We start from the raw sequence: 21,201 nt of genomic DNA, 5'->3' as shown, positions 1-21,201 counted from the left end.
ATACATGCATTCATCCATAAACCTTTTTTTTCATCCATTAAAAAAATATTGAAGGATTTAACCAAGTTTTTTGTAAACATCGAAGGAATGGACCTTTGTAAGAATGAACACCAAGCAATACAATTTCAAAAAAATCTTAACCAAGCTTTTGCTTTTGTTTAAAAAAAAGAACAAACAAACAAACTTCGTCCTTGGTTTCGTTCTTACCTTTTGAAAAAGGAACCGATTGCGATATCTTTACAATTTTCAGATGAAACCATGTTCCTCTACAATGTTTACAATTCGCTTGACAAATCCTTTGATAACAAAAAGCTTGTATATTTTGCATAAGCATATCATGCATCATTTTGCATTCATAGTTTCTAGTCTGTGTCTCATATCTTGTTTATGTCTACAAAAAGTCAATCCATCAGGCTACTCGTATCTACAAACACTCGATCAAATCAGGATGGATCATCTTGAACAAGAGAACCACAAGCTTCGGGAAGAGGTGACAACCCTCCGGGCCGAGAATGAGATTTTGAGGAACTTAGCATCTTTGATGACGGTTCAACACAGTCAGCCATTGTCTCTTCCTATCGGCAGCACTCAAGCTCAGACGGTTGCTTCCACTACCCCGATTTCAACAGTGTTTTCTAGTACTCCTCAACATGCTATGCTGGAAGGTTATCTCTGGAGTACACCTCTAAGTTCTGGTGAAGTGTTCCGTCCTGGTGTCTCTAAGGTTCAAGCTCCTTTTGTGCAACAGACAACGCCTATCCCTCAATCAGGCCCTTTGATCCCTCAAGCCACTATGACTTACTCATCACCGTTGATTCATACTACTCAGCAGGGCCCTGGGCCAATCTATCACTCAGAAAATGTGGTTGCATACGACCGGATAGCTGAATTGGAAGAAAAGTTTGACATAATACAGTTGGAATTGAAAGCTCTTCGTGGGAAAGAACTGTTTGGGAAAAATGCTTATGATCTTTGCTTGGTTCCCAATGTCGTGATACCACCCAAATTCAAGGTCCCTGATTTTGAGAAGTACAAAGGGAACACTTGCCCTGAGCTTCATTTGGTGATGTACGTGAGAAAGATGTCTGCTCAAGTAGGTAATGATGAGCTCCTTATCCACTATTTCCAAGATAGTTTGACTGGTGCCGCACTGATATGGTACATGGGTTTGAGCAAGGATGATGTCAAAACTTTCAGTAATTTGTGTGAGGCTTTCGTCCAGCGATATAACTACAACTTGCACTTGGCCCCAAACAGAAAGGAACTGCAGGCCATTACTCAGAATGATAATGAATCTTTCAAAGCTTATGCCCAGCGTTGGAGAGATTTCGCTGAACAAGTCTGTCCACGTCTAGAAGAGAAAGAGTTGACCGAGATTTTCCTGGAAACTCTGGATCCGTTCTATTTTGAGCATATGCTTGCAAGTGCATCTGGCGATTTCGTGGATATGATGACCGCGGGCATGCGTATTGAAGATTGGGTTCGAAAAGGACATTTGATCAAAGAAGTTGTTCCCATTAATGGTTCAGAAGAAGAAGACCAGGAAATGAGTGTGGCAGAAAGTCAGCCTCAACAACAGTATCTGGCTTATCACCATGTTGCCGCTGTTATGCCTGTCACAAATGCTCTGCAAAATTCGGGTTATCAACCCCAGTTTCAGCAAAATCAACAACAGCCTCGACAACGGACTTCAAGGAAACAGATTGATCCTATTCCCATGATGTATGCAGAGCTGCTTCCAAAGTTGCTTGAAAGGAATTTGATCTATACCAAGGCACCTCTGCCAATGCCAGCAAAATTGTCAGCCCGTTACAGACCCGACCTCTTTTGTGTTTTCCATCAAGGGGCACCAGGTCATGATATTGAGCACTGTTGTGCATTGCAGAAGATAGTTCAGAAGTTGATCCAGAAAAATCTCATACCTTTTGAAGAGTTTTGAATTTGAATATGCAAGTTAATCCGCTATCGGATCTTGGTGCATGGAATGTTTAGCTGGAATTGGGTCTTTGCTGATGTTTATTTCTATTACTCATCTGTTTAATTAATATGTTTGTTTGTTGCTTTATGTTTTTCAAAAAAAAAATCCTTTCGTCCCACCCGAGACGGAAGTGAACTTGTTTAGGGCTTTTTGCTTTATGTATTTTCATCATTAATTAAAAGGTCGTCTCGATCTCGACTTTGTTTTATTTTGTGCTTTTTCTGGAAAAATGGTAATACAAAAAACCAAAAAAAAAATTTATTTTTCTTTAAATCATTTTCACATACCTGCATAATCATAATGTTTATATCAATAATCAAATCATGCATTAATAAACCCGTTGAACACTTTAACCCTATGCTCTCTCTCGACTTTGAGTTCTCTGTGTTCGAAACTGAAGAAAAGGAGGATGAAAGTTTCCTAAATGTGATATATTGCCTACTGGGGCATTTTGGCCGTCGAAGCTGCAAGTATCAAGAAAGATTGTCCAGAAGAGGACTTTCATGTACAAAGACTGGCACGAGATGCTTCCATCTGCCTGTAGGGATATTGTACTTCAAGTGCACACTTTAACAGGGGCAACCCCCCCACCATCCCTCAATATACAATATAAAAGCAGTGCCCCACATGGAGGTCAAAGTTTTGTCAACGACAATTCCAATGAAAGCTAAGTTGGATTGAATTTATAAGTGTTATTGCAATGTGCCCTGTACAGTTATGTCAAAAGGATAAAGCAAGTATTTGACAAAGAAGGCTCGTCCCCGTGAAAGTCAAGAAAGTGGTTTTGTGCTAAAAAATGTGTTACCTGATTCCAGGGGCAATGTATGCCTAATTACCAAGGATAGTGAACTTGTGTGTCCTATGAATGCCAGTGCAGTCAAGAAATACTTTGTTAAAATGAAAAGCTCGATAAGTCGCAAACTGGAAAAGGCGGCTTAGGCAAAAAAGAGCGTCTCGATGGATTGAAAACCTGAAAGGGCGGTCCATGCAAAAATTAGAGACATGAAAAAAAAAAGAAATCAAAAATCAGCTCGATAAGTCGCAAACATTAAAAAAGCGGCTTAGGCAAAAAAGAGCGTCTCGATGGACTGAAAACCCGAAAGGGCGGTCCATGCAAAAGTTAGAGACATGTAAAAAAAAATGATAAAAAAAATGTGCTTATCCTGATAGGTTGACACCCGCAAGGGCGACCTATGCAAAAGTTAAGGATTGTGACAAAGTAACTGCATCTGGTCGGACATGACTCACTTGGGGCAATTCAGCCGTCAAAAGACGTCCAATTTATGGCAAGGTAACTGCATCAATTCAGATATGATTCATCTGGGGCATTTTCAACTGTCAAAAGACCTTCGACATGAAGCATCTGCAAATTAAAGACTCGGAACGGTGGAATTCAAAGTTGTTAGAGAGCATAGTGGTTATCGTGTTCAATGTACCTTTTCCAATATAATTACCATTTTCCAAACTTTTTAAAATCTTTGGAACCACGCCTTTGGCAGGTCACCACTCCTTTACATCTAATTTGAGCCTGTGCCCATTTATTTGAAATTCTCATTTATTCTGTTTGCATAATTTTCTTCTATTTTTGATGTGAATACTTAAATCAAAAAAATAAAAAAAAAATCTTTTTTAATGTCTTTTGAAAAGCATAAACAACAGGTACATCTTCTTTGAACTTATGAGTAGTAGAAACATACATCAACATTCGTCCCAAGGACAGTTAAACTCTGCAAGATAGTTATGGACAAGTGCTGTGCGATGACCTCTGTCAAAAAAAAAAAAAAGAGAAAAAAAAATACAAAAAAAAAAGGAAGAGCTCGCTAAGTCGAAAACCCGAAAGGGCGGCTTAAGCCAAAAATGAGCGTCCCGGTGGACTGAAAACCCGAAAAGGGCGGTCCATGCAAAAATCAGGGGCATAAAAAAAATATATATATACTCCCGGTGGATTGAAAACCTGAAAGGGCGATCCAGGCAAAAGTTAGGGGCTTTCAAAAAAAAAACAATACAAAAAATGAAAAAATACAGAGGTATCACAGTTCAAGTGGGCCAAATGGAAAGAATGCACTTTGTGCTGGCTTACGAGTGACGACTTTTGCTAGAATGGTTGATTGATGGGTTTTATCCCGAGAAATGGCGACTTTTGCCGGTGATTTGATGAATGGCGACTCCTGCCTATGGTTTAATTGACGGTGTCTCCCATCTGTGGCTTGATTGATGTATTTTATCCCTTAGAGATGGCGACTTCTGCCAAATTGTTGATTGATGAGCTGTTTCCCCAAGAGGATTGATTATTGGGCTTTCTCCCCTCAAGTGGTTTGATTATGGGGCATTCTGTCTCCAAACGGTTTGATTATGGGGCATTCTCCCTTCAGTGGTGCGGTTATGGGTTGTTCCCCCACCAGTGGTCTGAGTATGAGCTTTACCCTGATAGTGTTTAACTCATCTCCAATAATGTTATCCCCAATGAAGATTGCCGAGTGTTTGTACTGCGGTGTCAGTCCATCTCTCATCTTACCTATCCTCTTTTGTTTCATCAAGTTCACCTGTCATATACAGTCATACATTCATACAGTCATACATTCATACATTCATTCATACATATATTCATGCATATAAACATTCATACACATATTGCATGCATACAAAATATCATTGCATTTACCACCTCGTGTCTTATTTCAACTGTATCTCATAAAAGCGTCTACCCCAGTGTGTCTGGTCCAGAGATGTCATTCACTGTAAGCCCAGTGGATTCCGGCGAACTCTTACCAAGCCCGGTGGATTCCAGCAAACTTATCAAAAGCCGAGTGGATTCTCGCAAAACTCTTATGAAGCCCAGTGGATTCTGGCCAACTTTTATCAAAAGCCGAGTGTATTCTCGCAAACCTTTCATCAAAAGCCGAGTGTATTCTCGCAAACCTTTCATCAAAAGCCAAGTGTATCCTCGCAAACCTTTCATCAAAAGCCGAGTGTATCCTCGCAAACCTTTCATCAAAAGCCGAGTGGATTCTCGCAAACCCTTCATCAAAAGCCGAGTGGATTCTCGCAAACCTTTCATCAAAAGCCGAGTGGATTCTCGCAAACATTTATTTTGCTTCAAAAGGTCAGTCCCAAACCACGGACAGCTTGTGTTTACCTGTCATTCCCTTAATATGTCGTCCCCAACTTGTGTTCAAAAGGCGTCACTAATCCAATACATAAAAAGGTCATCCTCAAAGTGTTTAATTCATAAATGTCACCAATCAGCTTGTGTTCAAGTGGTAGATCCCATCCAATAATCACTTTGTCAATACTAATCGGTATAGACAAGCTTTATCTTCTGTACTTTCGTCCTTACCACGGGCTGTTGGTAATGGACAAGCTTTACTTTCCGTCTTAAGCTTTATTTTCCGTCTCAAGCTTTATCTTCCGTCTGAGCTTTATCTTCGGTCCAACCTTTATCTTCCGTCTGAGCTTTATGTGTTCAAGCTTTATCTTCTGTATGTTCGTCTTTACCACGGAAGTCGGTAATAGACAGTCTTTTCTCCCCAGTGATGATTATCAAGTTTGTTCCCCAGTCAGTTTATTTCCGTCGTCTTTGCATTCATACTCGCATCGCATGCATTCATATCATTGTATTCATCGCATTCTCAGCTTTTCGACTGGTCAAAATTCGGTGTACTTAGTATTTAAGTCTCTTCGACCCATCGATTTAAAAGTCTTCTTTCAAATCTTCGTGACGAAGAAACTTAAATAGGGGCATCTGTCATACCCCAAATTTTGACCACTTTTTAAATTTTTATTGGTATTTTAAACGCCAAGTAATTTCGTCTTTTCAGACGGAATTTTGGCAGGGAGGTGTTTTAAAATACCTCATTTGGTTTCCGAAAGGGACAAGTTTTACTTTTTATTAATTCACTTATATTACCTTTATCTTTATTAATTCTCATTATTTTATTTTCCTTTTTTGTTTCATGTTTTTATTAATTGTATTTTGTTTCCATTTTCATTTTTAATATCCTTTTAATGTCACGTTTTTTTTAGTTTCCTTTTAGAAGTGTTTTTGTTCTATTTCTCTTTTTTAATGTCCTTTTTAGTCCATGGTCCAAATTTATTTCAAGTCTGACCCAAGCAAGGGTATATTGGTCCAAAGCATCTGGGACACATCATCAGTTCAGTACCTGCAGAACCCTAATTCTAGCAGTATAAGTAGCAGTCATTTATTGCACAGTAGTCGGGGACCAATCACGGTACACAGACTCAGCAGCCGCAGCCTCCAATCTAGAAACCCTAATTTCCATTTTTTTTTCTCTTCCCAGAATCAAACACCCAAAATCACACAAAAACTCAAGAACATGATGAATGTTCAAAATGTTTTCCAGTAATTATTTTCATACTCCATCATCAAACAACAACGGAACTAAACTCAAATTCATAATCAAAAGCCATTTTCGACATCTATTCACACTTCCATAAACTCGGATTCACCGAGTCTGAATCCACAACAACAGTTCGAATTTCATTACCAGCCAGAACGTGAGGATTCAAATTTTCATTAACAGCCAGAACGTGAGGAAGTAACAAAGAGCAGTTCGTGAGTCGAAGCAAAAGGAAGGAGCAGAAATAACTTGGAAGCTTTTCCCGTCGTTTTTCCTCCGATCTCAAAGAAGGTAACTCGGTTTCCTTCTTTACTTTTCTTCGATCTATACTGTCTTATATTCATATGACGGTTTGAAGCAATGTTTGATTTGTGTTTTGTGAATAAAGTTTTTTCTAGATCTAGGCTTATTTCATGCTTGTTTTCAAAAACTATGGTGAGACTTGAGTAGAGGAGAAGAAGGAGAATGTTTAAATCCAAAAAAAATTTAAAAAAAAGTGAAGGAGAAATCTCCGACGCGGCGGCGCTACGGCGGACCACCGCGCCGGAGCTGCTCCGGCACCGCCACCTTCATCTTCTCCGATCTGCTATTTTAGAGAGAGGAGAGAGAGTTTTGTTGTGTTAGTGAGAGAAAATCATGTTAAAAATGGTGATAAAAACCGGTGCTGGGTGTTTATAGGAGTGGTCAACCGGTTCGGTTCGCCTGTGAACCGGTCCAGGCTTGAACCGAACCGGTTCACCCTTCAGCCCACTGGATCCTTGCTTCGGGCCCATTTGTGTTATTGGCTGTTTCTACTGTTTTGTTGATTACACCTGTTTGTTGCTAACTGTACCCCCTATTTCATGACAAATTTATCTGGGCTCTTGTTATTTTATCCTCCTCGGTGGCATGCCTTATTTCACTTTGTTTCACTTATTATCTTAGCACATTAACCCTTTGATACATTCATTTCTTTAGGTCTGGAATTGTTTTTTATATATCATGCATCTTTATCTTTTAAGTTCATTTAAATAACTTTTTTTTACATCACGCATCTTTTTACTCTCTAATTTATGTAGTTTTTGGAAGAATTTACACCATGCATTGTGCATTTATATAAGTCTGATTGTGAACCAAGCTTCTGTGTTATAACTCGTATAGGCTTTCTCCATATCATGCATTCTTTTAATGTCTTGTGCATTTTTCACATGTGCATCTTGCTTTATTTTATGCCTTGCTAAAATTTTCTCAACATCATTGCATTGCATTTTAGTATTTGATGCTTTTAACTTTCTCTATATCTCATTTAATCATGCTTGCTTTAAATTTTGGTATCTATTCTTTTTTTTCCTATTGCAAAGCCCCATAATTTCTTAGTGTGTATAATTAGGGGAATGATGTAATTTGTTGTGGGCTTTGCATTTAGGAATGGTATGTAATAGCTTAGTAATTGCACACACCGACACAAGCACCGACACTACACCATTTTATTTATGCTTGCTTTACCTTTCGCATCGTTACGCTAATTTACCGTTAGTTTAGTAAAACCTTTTTATCCTAAAACTCAATGAGCAAAAGTCAAATCATTTTCTTAATAAACCTTGGATCCAAATCCAAGTGATTTCCCCTTTATTTTCTTAATCAAATTCCTAAATTGAACCTTAATCAAACTTAGACTAAATTTCGCAAATAAAATGAAACAACCTCACTTCCATTTTATTCTTCTATACCTTTGAGGTCTCGCAACCCTTCTCAAAATCATTTTCAAAAAAAAAATTAAAATCAACCTAACCCACAAAAATATTTTTATAAGAGAGAACTACGACGGTTTTGATCCCTTTTAAGGGTACGTAGGCAGAGGCTTTAATCCTTTCAAATCGATCAAATAAAAATAACCAAAAACTCCAACTTCTTCTCCCTCCATTCTTTCACTTATACTTTAAGCAATAATTTTCCAAATAAAAATAAAGTTAGAAAGAGGTTCTCACGGAGTACCGTGAACGACGCGGGTGCCTAACACCTTCCCGAATCGTAACCGACCCCCGGATCCAAAAAGGGTTTTTCAATCTCTTTTTCCCTTCCCAAGAATAAAATCGAGCAAGTCCGGTAGATTGAAGGTTCAAGTCCAATCAATGGCTTGACACCCGAAATCTTGGTCTACAATTATTAAGCACACAAAGTTTAATAAAAACTGAAATTCTTAACCGGGTAATCTATGTCAAAAAAAAAGGTGATCTAACCATCGATATTTACTTATGTTTTATAAAAGTTTATTATGCGTTAATTTGAAATTATTTAATGGACTACCAAATAGTTTGAAAATTTTATAAAATTTGTGGAGATGATTTACTCAATAACGACGATTGATTTGACAGTTAAATTAATGAAATTCATCGTTTATAATGAGTTATTAACCGAATTAACCATCTCATAGTTAATTTGGAGCCAAATTGGTTTTTTGTTGGAGCTTTTCTATTACCTATTATGCAAGTTGCGTTTAGAAATTTATATAATTAATTACTTCGTTTCTTATACTAATGAGTTATTGTTTTATATTGGAGCTTTTTTGCTTGTTATGCAAATTGGATTTACAAATATAAATAAATTACTTTGTTTCTTATACCAAGGACAAAATGTCCCGCCTCAATATTAAAAAAAAAATAATAATGTCCCGCCTCTAGTAAATGCTTAATTGTTGTGATTTTTTGGAGCTCTAGAAAATAGAATAGAAATGAAAGTAAATAGTCTTCAAACTAAGCGATTAGGCTCAAGTTGTTAATGTGTTTCATCAAAGAATGAATTGTTTTGGAGAACCCAAGTTCAAATCCTTGGTGGAACAATTGTTGACCAAATTATACTTGTGTCACAATCGAATTGTGGATTACATGAACCCTCTTCTCCTAAACCCGAAGGGTTAACACCCAAAAAAAAAGAGTGGTCTCCATGGCAAAGGAAGAAGCTCTTGGGGAATAGACCAAGATTAATGTGGTATGTGGACTCAAGTTGTTGTTCTAAAGTGTAATCAGGGGCCTTTTTAGGGCCCAGCTAGCCTGGGCACATGCCCGGGCTCAACCGATACTTTCTTTGTATCGCTACAAGAAATTTGACTTATAGTGACAGCCAAAATCCGTCACTATAGGCAAATTTCCGTAGCTAAATCTGTCTGTCATTGCCAAATGGCTGTCACTACATGTTTTTCACATTTACCTACGGAAAAAACGTAGGTAATTCTAAGGACACCATTTTAAAATGAATTATGGACCTCTACCTACAGTTTGGCTGTCACTAAAACTTATCATTGTTTTTTTTTTTTTTTTATATTCTACTATAAATTCTAAAGATTAATAATTCATAAAATTACAACTAAAATTAATTTAATCAATATAATAAAATATTATAATTAATATCATTGGAATTTGAAATCGATTACTATAATCAATTTTTAGAATAAATTGTTGAAGTGACTTAACTAGAATAATTCTCCCTAACGATGAACTATTATACCATTGACCCAAACCAATACTCAATACTCACAAAAATACTCAATACTCACATAAATCAAAATCTATATATATATATATATATATATATATATATATATATATATATACACTCCATTGCTCATTTAATTTATGGTAATAATCACTTCATACATAAAAGAACTTACAATCACTTTATACATAAAAAAAAAACCTTACAATCACTTCTACAACATGGCATAATTAATCAAATTTTAACTTCTAATTTGTGGATCTTCAATAATAGCGGGTGCACCAAAGCTATTATCAACATCAACAAAAGTTGGAAGTACACCAGTTATCAAGTCATGTCAATGAGCAGGTAAAATAATCTTATAAGCCCATGAGAAAGAATTGTTACCAACATGATCAACGATGTGTGGTTCAATGACTTGATGATATGTTACATCGAGCGAGAGATATTCAAGTCATTTGATGATGTTGATATTATTCGAACATTCATCGCAAAGAGGTCTTGGAAAGGGCATTTACCTCCTAATTTTATTTAGCACACTATTGACAAGTTATGTTTCATCTCTCTTATTTCAAATTGTACTTTTATCAACAAAATGACGAACCTCTTTTATTTCGATTTATGAATATTTATATATTATGTCGCATGTGAATTTTCGATCAAAATTTTTGCCCATGCTCGATAAAATTCCTAGCTCCGTCACTGAGTGTAATGTGGTATCAGCGCCTATGTTCTCCTATATTTAAATGTTTGTAGGAGAATACTAAATTCATAGACAACAAATGTTTGAAGTTGGCGAGTTGGCGTTGGTTGACTTCCTTGGATGATTTTTTTTTTTGTGGTGTCTGGGGTTCAACCTCGGACCTTGCATATTTTATGCATTGTCCTTGCCAACTGAGCTAAATTCACGGAGACTCTTTGAATGAATTATTAATCACAATAGCTTTGATGCTTAAACTAATTAACTACATATAAATTAAGGTCGTAGCTGGCTTTCCATGATAAACGTAACGTCAACAAAATAAAAATGTCTATAAAAAATTAATAACTATCTGTATAGATCATAAGCCCAGTTTTATTGAAAAACTACTAATAAATTAAGGTTGACGTGGCTTATAAAAAATTAAAACATGGCTTGTAAAAAACTAATATCTACATGTATAAATCTCTGCCTCATGATGCATAGTCTCGCATCATTTGTATCTCTGTGTTTATTGAAAAAAAGACAAGTTAGGAGCAATGAGGCCTAAATTTGTGTTGTTTGGTTCTTCCATTGTTCAATACAATCATTATGCTGAAGGTTGGGGAGCTACGCTTGCTCACTTGTACGCTCGTAAGGTACTCTTTCTTCCTCTTTAAACCGTAGTAACGTCCATCTCTTTTTATAAGTACTATTTGAGAAAATATATAGCTAAATATAAATCCCTTTGTGGTTCATAAGGGCAAACTCAACTTGTAATGTCGGTATTTAGGTCGGCCACTTTCACTTAAATTTTGAATCCAATATCTCATAGTTGTGTGTGTGAGATTTAAGTGGTGTTTGTTTTCGTCTACAGACAAGAAATCTTTGTAGATGTTAGATGTCATCCTCTCATGCTGATATTTTCATTAAAAAAAATAAATAAAATCTTATTACTTTACTAGTGCCTTTATGGGAATATAATTGTACATTAATTTGATGTAGGTTGATATAGTTTTGCGGGGATACGCTGGTTGGAATTCAAGGCGTGGTCTACAAGTTGTGGATGATATTTTTCCTAAGGTATTGAGAATCCGATTGTGGCACTCTTCATGTAATTCAAATTTTTTACCTTCTTTCCTCGGCAATAATATTTTACCCTAAGCTTAATTTCACTTTTTTGATCTACAAGTATTGTCCTTGTGCAATTTTTAAGGCATTATCTCAATTTTTTAATGAGTGGTTTTTTATTTGTCAAATTGAGAATATTATATTGATTTACATGGTATTGAACATACTATAATGATCTTGCTGAATAAGATTCACATAACACATAAGTTTTTGTTTATATCTGAATGCATGTGATTACAAAATTTTGTTGACAATGATTGACCCTTGTGGTATTGGTCATCTCTAAAACAGAATACCATTGAGCAACCAGCATTGGCCATTGTCTACTTTGGTGGTAATGATTCTCATTTTCCTCATCCAAGTGGCCTTGGTCCTCATGTACCATTGGAGGAATACATACAAAATATGAGCAAGATTGCTAACCATTTAAAGGTAAAAATTGTTAAACTGGAGTTTCACTTTCCTATCTTAATTGTTATTATCATATGGATTAAATGAGTTTTTTTTACCTTAAATATTAGTGTAGTCGAACATGTCATATATGACTTATCATACTTCGATAGTATCTTTTTCAACTACACTAATTTGGTAAAATAAAACACCAATGAGATTTTTCACCTGTCAAGAAATTATTGTACATCTTATACATAAAATTCAATATTTATCCTTTGATCTTTTTTTTTTTTTAAGTATTTATCCTATGATCTTGACAGATAAATTCACCGAAGACTCGCCTTATATTCCTCAGTTGTCCTCCCGTCAGTGACACGCAAATAAAAGGCAACATGTAATTACTACATTTGGTTTGCTGTTTTTTTTTTTACACTTTACCGAAAGAAAAAAAAAAGACTACCATATGATAAGTTTTGTTCGTTTAAGATTGTTTTGCAAAAATTCTAGAACCTGTGACATTACTAAATCCTAACTTATGCCATATATAAACAAATTGTTGTGATGAATCCAGTGATGAATTCGGGAAAGCAACAAAGACAAATGATGTTCATAAAATATATTCAGATGCACTTTTACAGATGTGTGATGCTATGAACATCAAGGCAATTGATTTGTGGTCTTTAATTCAGAGAAGAGAAGATTGGAAAGAAGTTTGCTTCATGTAAGTATGCTTTCGTATATGTATGTCTCTAAATTAAAAAATCAAATCTACATTTCAATAATTTAATTAGGTGGTTTGGTTGTTTCTTAGTGATGGGAAACATTTCTCTGCTGAGGGGAGTGAAATGGTGTTAAAGGAAATATTGAAGGTCATAAAAGAAGCAGAATGGAAACCAAGTCTATACTGGAAGACAATGCCAGTTGAGTTTGGAGAAGATTCACCATATGATCTAGTTCATCCTGATGGAACGTCAACTATTAATATCTCCAATATTCCATTCCCTCACGACAAAGAGTGGGAGTAGACTTACGTCCCAAATTCAAGGATCCTTAGGGAAATATGGTAGTCTTCAATTTTACTTGTTCAATAATAAATGGGTGATCATGACTTGATCGTGGTTATTCACTATGTGAGTGGTGAAATTTGATTTTGTTTGTGCTTAAGTTGTGCCAGTTGTTGGGCCTAATATGGTACTCTCTCCGTTTCAAAATACATGTCGCAGTCAATCAATGCACATATGTCAATACGCAACTTTGATCATTAATATCTTTAATTATATATGATAAAAAAATTATAAAAATTTGTTATTTTGAAAATATACATCGAGACAAATCAAACAACATCTTACATGCTAATATTTGTATTTGATCTTGTTTTTCATCATATGAGTAGTGTGTGTTTTATTTCTTCAAATAGTTTAGTTATTATAATCCATAAATTAAGTATTCTAAGTTCGAACTTTGAATCATGTGTATTAGTGCATTGTTCTATCAACCGAACGAAATTCAGGGGGACGACTCTAATTGTGCTTTAATTGAGCCGGTTGTTATACATGTAGGTGTAACCATATCATGGTTATATTTTATGTTTTTGGTTAAAATTATACATGGTTTTAAATCATAAAAAATATATAGTGGGGACCTGTTGACTTTAGAAGTTAATGAATCGAGTTACTCCATTCAATAAGTCAATACAAACAATGAATTTTACTAATTTAAATGTTGATTATTGTTATATTCTATTTATTATTAAGCACACAAAGTTTAATATAAACTGAAATTCTTAACCGGGTAATCTCTGACGTTTCTTAACCGGGTAATCTAACCACTGATATTTACTTATGTTTTATAAAAGTTTATTATGCGTTAATTTGAAATTATTTACCAAATAGTTTGAAAATTTTATAAAATTTGTGGAGATGGTTTACTCAATAAGGACGATTGATTTGACAGTTGAATTAGTGAAATTCATCGTTTATAACGAGTTATTAACTGAATTAACAATCTCATAGTTAACTTGGAGCCAAAATGATTTTTTGTTGGAGCTTCTATTACCTATTATGCAAGTTGGGTTTAGGAATTTTTTTATAATTAATTACTTCGTTTCTTATACTAATGAGTTATTGTTTTATATTGGAGCTTGTTACCTATTATGCAAATCGGATTTACAAATATAAATAAACTATTCTGTCTCTTATACCAAGGACAAAATGTCCCTTAGTTGAAGCCTCTAGGAAATGCCTAATTGTTGTGATTTTTTGGAGCCTCTAAAACATAAAATAGAAATGAAAAACATTTGAAATGCATAATAGTTAAAGCAAAGCCAGTATTCCTCGAACCAAACCATTAGGCTCACGTTATTAATGTGTTCCGCCAAAGGCTCACGTTATTAATGTGTTTCGCCAAAGAATAAATCGTTTGGGAGAACCCAAGTTCAAATCATGGATTGGACAATTATTGATTAAGCTATAATGAAACGACCCTCTTCTCCTAAATCGGAGTGTTAACACCAAAAAAAAGTGAGTGATCTCCGGGGCGAAGGAAGAAGCTCTTGGGGAATAGACCAGGATTAAGCAAACGCAGTTGTTGTAATTCAGCATGAAGATGTCTGTTGGTCAAAGCCTCCATAACGTATTCTAAAAGTGTGATGTGGACTCAAGTTGTTCTAAGTGTAATGTGGTATCAGCACCTTTGAACATGACTAGGGAGAGTGGACAATGGCATGTCATTTACTTGCGAATGAAAATTCATTTATTCATCATGGCTCCTACTATCTGAGTGGAGATAGTACTACTTCACTAAAGCCTGGTTTGCTTCATGCCCAAGAATCAGTTTAAAATCTATGTTTGGAAAGGGTTGTTGAATCTTGCTGCAATCTAGTTGTAGTGGGTTTATTAACAGAATTAGATAACTGAAGAGGATTCTAAAACAATTTTTTTTTTACAAGGACGGAATCTGACAAATTTTTTTTACAGGGGGATAAAGGCCTATTAACCCTTAGTTAAATAGAGAAATTGTTCTTCATCCCTTTTCTAACTACAGAATTGAGTCCATTAAGAGACATTATAATTGCTCAATATATTAGGGGAAAAAAAAATCTTCAATTCAAATTCTCATTCAAATAAAATATCTTGTTAGTAAGGGCGGACGGCAAGAACAAAAGAAATTGAAATTTGATAAGTGACAACTTTAACATGATTGTTGATTGATGTTACGTTATACATTATTAGAAATTAGAAAAATATCAACAATGTAAAAAAAATGTAATCAACTTTCAATGAAAGACTTGAAAACGGTAATGCACATTCTGAAGGTCTACTAGTTCATATCATTGGAAATATATTACACAAAGAATGAGCTACACAAACCTGAACAAAAAACGTAACAATAAAATTAAAAACTGCTCTTACAATTTTCTCTTTGGCAAGGATTGCATAACCTCATATAGTCTTGTGGGAATCAAGTACAATTTCGTGCACGCAACGTTACATTTAATTACATATATATTGAACAAAGTGAATAACACAAATCAGACAAAGAAAGTCATGATACATACAAGGGCGGCAAAAGAAGCAATGACCCAAAGTTGCAGCTCAAGCACCCAACTAATGAGTCAAGTGCATAAAATGATTCTACTCAGATGAAGATCAGCTTACCCTATAGCTCTCAACATGAAACAAATCTAGGCAAAGCATATCCAAGGATAAAAACCACTGAAGGAAGGATATGACGAGATAAGAAATTCCAAAACGGTTACTTTCAGAGGCTACTCCTGAGGGCTAAGCCACGCCTCATGTAGACAATTGGAACCTGCCGCTAGGCTTTTTTCTTCTCCATCCCTGATAATTTCAAATAGAAAATCTTTTAGTATCAGCAAGAATAGTAAAATGCATAAAAAAGAAGGGGGAAGATCCTTTTCTGAGATAAACTTACAACGGCAGCATAGTACACAAAGGTCAAGGCGGCCAAAATAACAAATGCATATTGAAATACATTGTACCTGTAATGTGATAACCAGTAAGTCATAATATCACCACAGATAATAGACAATAGTCAAAAACTAAACCAATTTGGGCATCATAGAGACTACTTCTAAAAGATAAATAAATAGAAATAAGTTCTACTGGCCTTTTGATTAAAACATGTCATGCCAATTTTTACTGTACATGTCTGACGACAGCCTTCTATTAGATATTATTGTTTGTCGATTTTGGTTTTGAAGCAAGGTTTTATAAAGGACTTCAATTAAAAATATGGGTTTTTATCAAATGGGAAGATGGAAAAATAATAAGGCTTGTCACCGTGTGGTCTGAATTTACTAGTTACTAGTTACCAAAATAAGGTACAACTCTGCCAGTAAAAGTGCAGGGAAGAAGAGGCAGAAGAAACGAGAAATCCAGCTTAACTCACTTGTACAAATATTTAATTCCACGAAGAGACTGCAAAGTGTGACCAAATATTTCCTGGGCTGCAGTTGCTTGTGCATAGTAGGCAAATGCCGTGGAGCAAAACTGAATCACACTGAAAAGGTAAAACAACAAAACTTTCAGCAAGGTTGATGCAGCATGGCGTTATCACGGAAACACAAGCGCCTTAACTATGTAGAACACTGTTTGCAACACTACAAAACACTAGTAATACTAGTCAAACAATTAATCAAGCAAATTCCTTTTGCCACTTATAAATTTTAAAATTCAAAAGGGGGAAATCAAAGCCCAACAGTATCATCACCATTTTGAATTTCACTCTTCCGAAGCTCTTTATATTATATAAATTTCATTCTTCCGAAACTCTTTATATTTTATATGTAGCTAAAGAAAAATAAAGCAATATTAAAAACTTTACCATGCTCTGAGTTATAGAGTTTAGATTATATAAACATAATAGTATACTTGGAATTGAAGGTACAGATTATACTGACCTAATGGAACAAAGAAGGATAAGGCCCACATTAAACAGAAAAGAGTTCATGAGAGTTGCTCCCCACCTGCAAGAGGCATGTTCACATTGAATTATGAGTAAAATGCATTAAAACGCCCAAAACAGAAAATAAAATGATGAAAGTGACGGGACATTTGAATTACTTCATGGGATGTATGGTGATGAACACTAGTCTCAACCCAAGCATCGTGGCACCAGCAATCACGGCAAGGAGAAGGTAGAAGCAGAAAAATGCAAACGCGGCTGTGCCAAGCAGACCTATTAAAATCAGCATAACACAAATCAGTAATTATACATAGCTGAGGAAAGAGAACATATAGAAAAGCTAGAATGCGCATTCCAATTTCCAACATACCCCAGATATCATCTAGCTTGATGAAAACTTCATTCAGGAAAGGAGAAAGGGGAGGATTAATTAATAAATAGATAATAATATGAGCAATCCATGCTACTGAAACAATCAGCCTGTCAAATAATTCGAAAACTTGGGTTAGATATTACATGGGAATCGTACCTGCGTAACAAAGCAATCTTTGTAAAACTATGCACTGCTATAATGTAAGAAAGCATCATGCATTTATATGAATCATAGCAACTTTTATTGTTGTGTATCATTGCATACCCTAGAATTCCCAAAACAAGTTTCGCCAGATAACCAAGAACTGTTAGTGCCCATGATGTCTCAGCCTGCATTCATGCAGGATCAGTTAGCAGGGAAAACATTACACATTGATTATGCCAGGAAGTTAAAAAGTAAGCAATCTGAATAACGACCTTTTCCCCTTGTGGATACATCTCTTCAAGAAGCTTCACGTCTTCTTCTAATTGATACAACTCCTGAAAAATTATTTTCGATAAGCAAATTATTAGAACCACAACACTGCCTATGAACACTTCAGTAACTGTACAATTTCTTTCCCAAACTTCAACTGTATGTGTTAAATTATTATTCTTTCAAAAGCCCAAGCCAACAAGGATATCCACCTAAAAATAACGCAATAAAAGCTAATGATAAATCGCCAACACTTCCTTACCTTTTCTACTGCTTTAACATTTTTACGATGTTTTCTACCCTTTGCACCACCTCTTTCTTCCTGATGGAGTGACTCAGCTGCTTTCTTCAATTCTTTTGCTTTTTTACCAAGTTCGGTTGCTTCCTGCAATATCCAACCGCATCATAAATATCGTATGCCATATCATTAAAGAATTGTACATATAAACAACAACTTAATATAACTATTTAAGTAACAACATATATCACCTTGATATACTGTGAGCGAGTGATAACAGCCTTTGGACGCCGGATAAATGAAAATATAAGTCCAAGTGGAAGGCAAGCAATACCAACACCACCAAATATCTGGATTGAATAGTGAGAACACAATGGTTAATGTCATGAATAGAAAAACTAGTACTTAATATAATGCGCTACGGAAGGCTTATGTAAATCATAACAAGAGACTGCTTCTTGAGTGCAGTAATTTTATATCTAGAAAATTAACACAATATCATTCCGTAAAGAGAATATAACAACATAAAATTCTAATTGATAAACATTACAGGAGAGTTGTAGCATTCACTAATATAATAATGTTAATCAGAGTATTACAAGCAAGCTTAACCTATGCTGAATATGAAGCAGGTTTTATAAATAAGTTTTATTTTATGAATGATGAACTTACAGCAAAAAGCACAGATCCAACGATAGTAGCAAGAGCCACAACATATTCAGGAAAGGTTGATCGCATGGTCCATGTTTTCTCTGATGAAGGACTAGCAGAGTATGCAGAGCACTGTTAAGGACAAAGAGGACAGAATACCAAAATGAGTAAGAATAAAAATTCAAAATAGTACTTCTGAAAATAACAGAAGTAGAAAAATAATAAACTATTACAGGAGGAAAATACCTGATGGACACCATTTCCAACACATGGGTTACCACTATTGAGTCCCCATGAGCCAGGAAATGCTTCTGTCGATGAAGAGAGATGCCTAACAGTAAAATCCACCTTACCAACAAGCCCTATTAAATAACCACACAATAAAATTACAATCAAACAAACCTCATATTAAACCACTAATTTTATTAATCCATCACCAAAAACTAGTCATAAATAACAAATTTTTTGTTGAGCATCACTTCCTTTAAAATCAGCAATATTTGAAAACTAATCTACATTCTTACTCCACTTCTATTATACTAACTCACCCAAAAACACTTACTTTTTCCATATTAAGAGGCAACTGTACTAAAACAGCCGTCAAACAAATTCAATCTATTCCTAACAGGCTAACACCCAATATTAACAACTAAAGCAGACACAAATAACTTCCCATTTCCCATGATCTTCCTAGCGTATGTTTAGTTATGTGTTGAAATCACGCTGCATCTAAATTCTCACGTCTCAATGGCCTTTTGCCGCGGAATTTGTGAAGCTACAATATGGTCTTTCAACCCTGCCACACATTGTCACCACAATTCCCTAATCCTGTCACCAATATGTTTAGTTATGTGTTGAAATCACGCCGCATCTAAATTCTCATGTCTCAATGGCCTTTTGCCACGGAATTTGCGAAGCTACAGTATGGTCTTTCAACCCTGCCACACACTGTCACCACAATTCCCTAATCCTGTCACCAAACTGAGCACCTAGCCCAAGACTCATTCACTAAACTAAGAACCACAATGCCCAACACACCTGCAATGCTCTAGAAAACCCTACTAAAATTTACTTCCTTCCCAGAAAAAACCCAGATAATGTACCAAGTCTCACTCGATATCTAGTTCCAATTATTGACCCAAATGCATTAATCACTCGAACGCCACATTTTATTTTCAAACAAATCCAATCAGGGTTCACATAATCCTCTTTATCCTTGAAAATACACTTCAACTGAGACAAACATAGTAAGAGAAAAATGAGCAATACATAGTTCAAAATCAAACAAAAGATCAGATGATCCATACCATACAAAATTCCCAAAACAAGAGCACAAACTACAGCCGTCGACACCATCCACATCAATGCACTCTTAATCCTTTTACCAATGCTCCTGCAATCAAATTCCACAAACACCAAAAACACTTCAAATTCAAAAAACAAAACAAAAAAAAAAACATTTTTTTAAATCTTCACCAAAACATAAACAACCTACTTGTCCTGGTCTCCTTCATAATAGAACATTGCAAAAGGAATGACGAAGAACACAAGAATAGCATCGATAATATAAACCGCAAGCCACAAATTCTTCATCGGGAGCGTGAGATTACACGCGCCGTTATAAATAGCATGCCGGCAAGCTTGCCGATTCGCCACATCGGCCGGAAGCATCAATATCGAAATCGCCGCAACCGATAATCCCAAAACAACAACAAATTTAGGAAAATAAGCCTGATTAACATCATCAGGATGCTGATAATTCACGAGAAGATACACATTGACGAGAAAGACGATTACACATACAACAATGGCGACGATCACAAGGGCGAGGTTGAAATCGCCCATATCGAATCGAATTAGTGAAATTCGATTTGGGGATTTTGTGAATTGGGAATTAGGGTTAGGGTTTGTTTGTTTGTTTGGATCTGATTTGGGGAATGGAGGGATTTGGTTAACGGTGGTGGTGGTTTTGCTACGGTAACGGTGATGGGAAATGATGGGGAAGATGGAGTTACGGTTATGTCCTTGTGGAAGTTATGGAGAAGAGAGTGGGGGTTGTGGAAGTGGGATGGGTATATATGTAATTTGGCGGGGATGTTTTGCTGTGTGAGAGAAATTCAAACCAGGCTGTTAGGACAAATTATAAAATCGAGAGAGGATGACGCGGTTTTGTCTGGAAGTGGATGTTGCTGTATTGGGCTTAACATATGTTCTATTTGGGCTATTTATGTTTGGTAGGGTTAATTAAAGAGAAATGTCCAAAGAGTTTTACTTTTCCCACCCAACTGCCTTCTCGCGCGCCCTGCAAAATTTCCAAAAATACCCCTAGTCCGGATTATATAATTCGGACCATATTGTTAGTGATTTCCGGAAACTTAAATCCGGACCAGATGTTGTGCTTTTTTTGTGTCTTTCTTTGATGTCAAGGGTCTCTGTTGACCGTTATATGAACCCCACACAAGCTGAAATGCTATTGCAGGGTTCATAGGAATGGTCAAAAATGACCATGACACCAGCGACACCCCTAAAAAAACTAAAAACATTTGAAGAAAATTGAAGAAAAGAGGTGAAGTGAAGAGTGGAGGTATT

At 35.7% G+C, this 21,201-nt stretch overlaps 3 protein-coding genes across 3 annotated transcripts; 2 read left to right on the top strand and 1 right to left on the bottom strand.

The window, feature by feature from the left end:
• The first annotated feature begins 448 nt into the window (after window positions 1-448).
• On the top strand, window positions 449-4,266 carry LOC146907998 (uncharacterized). The gene is made up of 2 exons (XM_085729206.1): window positions 449-1,853; window positions 4,211-4,266. The coding sequence occupies exons 1-2, from the start codon at window positions 449-451 to the stop codon at window positions 4,264-4,266; spliced, it is 1,461 nt and encodes a 486-aa protein (XP_085585332.1).
• Window positions 4,267-10,427: 6,161 nt separating this feature from the next.
• LOC146907997 (GDSL esterase/lipase WDL1-like) lies at window positions 10,428-13,327 on the top strand. Its single transcript, XM_085727876.1, has 6 exons — window positions 10,428-11,145; window positions 11,492-11,569; window positions 11,909-12,049; window positions 12,331-12,404; window positions 12,582-12,731; window positions 12,822-13,327. Exons 1-6 carry the CDS (start codon window positions 11,047-11,049, stop codon window positions 13,033-13,035), a joined length of 756 nt encoding a protein of 251 aa, XP_085584002.1. The 5' UTR covers window positions 10,428-11,046; the 3' UTR covers window positions 13,036-13,327.
• A 2,052-nt stretch (window positions 13,328-15,379) lies between these two features.
• Window positions 15,380-20,662, bottom strand: LOC146907996 (LIMR family protein At5g01460). Its single transcript, XM_085727874.1, has 14 exons — window positions 20,108-20,662; window positions 19,920-20,005; window positions 18,859-18,974; window positions 18,634-18,744; window positions 18,213-18,311; window positions 17,986-18,108; window positions 17,726-17,788; window positions 17,574-17,638; window positions 17,307-17,416; window positions 17,095-17,209; window positions 16,932-16,997; window positions 16,421-16,531; window positions 15,944-16,010; window positions 15,380-15,849 (listed from the first exon to the last, which is right to left on the bottom strand). The coding sequence occupies exons 1-14, from the start codon at window positions 20,455-20,457 to the stop codon at window positions 15,802-15,804; spliced, it is 1,530 nt and encodes a 509-aa protein (XP_085584000.1). The 5' UTR covers window positions 20,458-20,662; the 3' UTR covers window positions 15,380-15,801.
• Between the last annotated feature and the right edge of the window lie 539 nt (window positions 20,663-21,201).

The sequence above is a fragment of the Medicago sativa genome, chromosome 7, assembly GCF_051527215.1.
Source record: "Medicago sativa cultivar Bolivia chromosome 7, Bolivia_mono, whole genome shotgun sequence".
Lineage (NCBI taxonomy): Eukaryota > Viridiplantae > Streptophyta > Magnoliopsida > Fabales > Fabaceae > Medicago > Medicago sativa.
This window is presented reverse-complemented; position numbering and strand designations above follow the sequence as displayed.

What these genes read in the sequence shown, in the direction of transcription:
- LOC146907998 (XM_085729206.1), top strand. Translation starts at nt 449, where the DNA reads ATGGATCATCTTGAACAAGAGAACCACAAGCTTCGGGAAGAGGTGACA. An exon ending in TTTCCATCAAGGGGCACCAG is followed by an intron (nt 1,854 to 4,210) that starts GTCATGATATTG and finishes TTTATCCCTTAG; the next exon opens with AGATGGCGACTTCTGCCAAA.
- LOC146907997 (XM_085727876.1), top strand. Translation starts at nt 11,047, where the DNA reads ATGAGGCCTAAATTTGTGTTGTTTGGTTCTTCCATTGTTCAATACAAT. An exon ending in TGGATGATATTTTTCCTAAG is followed by an intron (nt 11,570 to 11,908) that starts GTATTGAGAATC and finishes TCTCTAAAACAG; the next exon opens with AATACCATTGAGCAACCAGC. An exon ending in ACGCAAATAAAAGGCAACAT is followed by an intron (nt 12,405 to 12,581) that starts GTAATTACTACA and finishes TGATGAATCCAG; the next exon opens with TGATGAATTCGGGAAAGCAA.
- LOC146907996 (XM_085727874.1), bottom strand. Translation starts at nt 20,457, where the DNA reads ATGGGCGATTTCAACCTCGCCCTTGTGATCGTCGCCATTGTTGTATGT. An exon ending in ATGTTAAAGCAGTAGAAAAG is followed by an intron (nt 17,789 to 17,985) that starts GTAAGGAAGTGT and finishes ATAATTTTTCAG; the next exon opens with GAGTTGTATCAATTAGAAGA. An exon ending in ATCACCATACATCCCATGAA is followed by an intron (nt 16,998 to 17,094) that starts GTAATTCAAATG and finishes TGCCTCTTGCAG; the next exon opens with GTGGGGAGCAACTCTCATGA.